At 44.2% G+C, this 3,294-nt stretch overlaps 1 protein-coding gene across 1 annotated transcript; it reads left to right on the top strand.

The window, feature by feature from the left end:
* Positions 1-423: 423 nt before the first annotated feature.
* Positions 424-2,410, top strand: LOC104960637 (G-protein coupled receptor family C group 6 member A-like; the record flags this gene model as incomplete). The annotated part of the gene is made up of 3 exons (XM_010788727.1): positions 424-1,227; positions 1,787-2,002; positions 2,237-2,410. Coding segments are annotated over 3 exons (1,194 nt in total), but the record flags the coding sequence as incomplete, so codon positions are not given.
* Positions 2,411-3,294: the final 884 nt, after the last annotated feature.

Below are 3,294 nucleotides of genomic sequence, written 5' to 3'. Positions count from 1 at the left end.
GATGTCACACATCGCCAAACTGCATTGTGGAGCAAAGCGTAGCTTTTCTCGCGGTGCTCGCTGCAAAGTTGAGCAATGTTCGACTTTTGAAGCTTCGACGGAAGCGTCAGCCAATCGAATCATGCCAGTACAAGCTCTAGCCAATCAAACCGCTGCTTGTGTGTCCGGAGTGGGAGATTCAGGTGATTGGTTGTTGGTCTAGCTTCAGACATGCCCGCTGGCAAGCGACAACGCACGCCGTCGTGTGGACGGGCCGTAAGGGAATACATTTAGCTGTTTTTGTATCCTGATTACGTAATCCAGTTACATGTAATGAATTACTCCTCAAGCCTGCATTGTAGGCATCCACATACATTTTGAAGTGGCCTTTCAAATTAAATGACACATCTTTGAAATGCACATTACTGTATTTCTCTTCTCCAGATCAGTTATTCATCCACTGCTGTCACTCTGAGTGATAAGAGGCGATTCCCTGCCTTCATGAGGACCATTCCTAATGACAGGCACCAGACTGCTGCCATGGTCAGTCTGCTCAGCACCTACGGCTGGACCTGGGTGGGGGTAGTAATCACTGATGGGAATTACGGCCAATCAGCTTTTGAGAACTTTGTGTCCCAGGCTTCCAAAAATGGGATCTGTGTGGCCTTCAAATCCATCATACCTCAGGCAGTGGGCAGTCAGGACGTCCGGTCTGCTATCACTCAGACTGCCAGGACCATCTTTGAGAATCCTGAGGCTCAGGTGATCGTGTCATTTGCCAAGCCCACTCTCATGGTGTACCTCTACCAGGAGCTTAAGAACCAGATGCTGAGAGGAGGACAGGACAGGAAGTCTATGAGAAGAGTCTGGGTGGCCAGTGACAGCTGGTCCTCCTCCAGCTCCGTGAAGGAAAACATACATCTGGAGGAAATGGGACATGTTCTGGGCTTCACCTTCAAAAGTGGAGACCTATCGTCATTCAATGAGTACCTGAGCAGACTGGAGGCAGCTGGACATGACGATACAGGGGATAACGTCTTCCTGCAGGAGTTCTACACGCAGCTGAATGCTAGTGAAGGTTATGGAGACACTGAGCTGGTGTCTAAGGCTGTGGAAACCCTCAGAGAACACACTCATGCCGGCAACATCTTCAGTGTGGAGATGGCTGTGAGCGCCATCGCTCATGCCCTGGTCTCAGTCTGCAGGAACAGAGACTGCAGAACCCCCGGCACAGTGCAGCCCTGGGAGGTAATCATACAATCTGTAAGGTCCACATGAGGCCGTTCCAGAGAGGGAAGAAGTACGGTGGCCGACAGGTGCAAACAGGCTCAGTGGTGTAAAGTAACTTAGTACATTTACTCAAATATTGTACTTTAGTAAACAATTAAAATACATTGTGATAACTTGTACTTTTACTTCATTAATTTTTGTTGGCAAATGTAGCTAGCTAGCTAATAGCAGTTCTGCAATAATATCAGAAGGAATCATGAGATTACATCGTTAAAATAAGCCGCTAAATCAACGTATTAGGTATATTTCCAGTGACATTGAGAATTGGCCATCTTTTAGACCTCCCCCAACAAAGGCTCCGATCCCAGCTGTGTGCTGTGGAAAAATCATTTATTTGCGATAGAACACTATGCAGCATTTAAGGTTAAGAACTTGGAATGTGGCCTTGATACAAAATGACTAATGAATAGTAACTTGTATTACAAGTTAATAGAAGACAACATGTTCCTTCAAATTGTGTGGTTTAATCGAGTAATCAAAGATACTATTGGATAATGAAATGTCTCTTATCCTGTAGTTGCTGAAAGCTATGTGGATGGAGGAGTTTAAACTGAGAGACAAGAGCTTTAAGTTTGACAGCAGCGGAGACATCAACCTGGGCTACGACGTGACCATGTGGAGGTCAGACGGAGAGAACATCCACGTCCGGAATGTCGTGGCTGAGTATCACCCGCACAACAACAGCTTCACCCACAGCAACCACAGCACCACCCAACAGCTCAATGCTCTGAAGGTAGGCCCTTCATATGGCAGTTATTTTGTACATGACCCCCACATGCTGCAGTGTGTGTTTACTACACACAGTCACACCATCTATGCTGATTCAAGCGATACAGAAAACTGGTTTTTAGTACAACCATATGGTAATGCAACCTTCAGTAAAACAATACAATGTAACTCATTTAAAGACATAATATGTAAAGTCAAAAACAATGTTTGGATAATTTTGTCTCCCTGCTTTCCTCAGCACATCATCTCCAAATGCTCCAAAAGCTGCGTACCTGGGGAGTCAAAGAAAACCACCAAGGGTCCACACACCTGCTGTTACGAGTGTGCCATCTGTTCTGCAAACTACTACTCTAATGACACAGGCAAGACATTCCCCTTCACACTCACATTTGTTTACATGCACAAAGAGTAATAGGCCCTATTTCACCTGGAATAAACGTGTTTTGGCAAACATATAATGAGCTCACTGTCAGGGGCACCGCCAGGGATTTTGGGCCCCATGAAAATATATCACATTGGGCATCACCACCAGGCACAGGCCGCGCCAACCAAGCACAATGCTGTAACCACACCTCCAGAACCCAACCGACTCATTTATGCTTTAAATAACTCTACCTGTACAGGCTTGCATCTATCTTGTAGTCCAATGCTAACTGCACAATATTTACTGACACTGAGCGGTGAAATATAACACTGTGCCGACTGCAAATTCAACTGCAACATTCTGCTGCAGTATAATTCACTATTTGATATAACACTAACATTCCTGACAATAGACCTCAATAGTCATCTTTTATTGGTGTACAGTACATGCCTTTTTAATAACATTTTTGAATGGAACATTCATAAATCTAAATAAATATAACTTAAATTTCCATGAAAATAAAGTGAACATTAACACCAATATTATCATTTATAAAATGCTATAACAAAAAATAACCATAAGTAGCAGATTTTTTAATTAAATATACATACCAACTACAAAATAAGCAGGTATTAATGTGTAAACGGACAACAAAACGGAAATGGAAGTGAAAAGGCCTGATGGTGGTGCTAAATCAGAGCCTGTTCTCAGTCTTTTTCTCATCATGCATCTTCTGTGTAGTGATCCAATATCGTTACCATAGCCCTTTAACAGTTATTACGAGCCCTGGCTCAGCCTTACTCACCAAGAGCCCAGCGCCTAGCCTTCTTACAGGCTAAGTCACTGATCAAGTCCTTGAAGTCCAGCTTTCTAGCCAACTGGCTTTCAATGGACAGCATGGCAAGACTGCAAAGCCTTATGGGGGGACAGGG

This window comes from Notothenia coriiceps, unplaced genomic scaffold (assembly GCF_000735185.1).
Source record: "Notothenia coriiceps isolate Sejong01 unplaced genomic scaffold, NC01 NC01_scaffold00032109, whole genome shotgun sequence".
In the NCBI taxonomy this organism is placed as follows: domain Eukaryota; kingdom Metazoa; phylum Chordata; class Actinopteri; order Perciformes; family Nototheniidae; genus Notothenia; species Notothenia coriiceps.
This window is presented reverse-complemented; position numbering and strand designations above follow the sequence as displayed.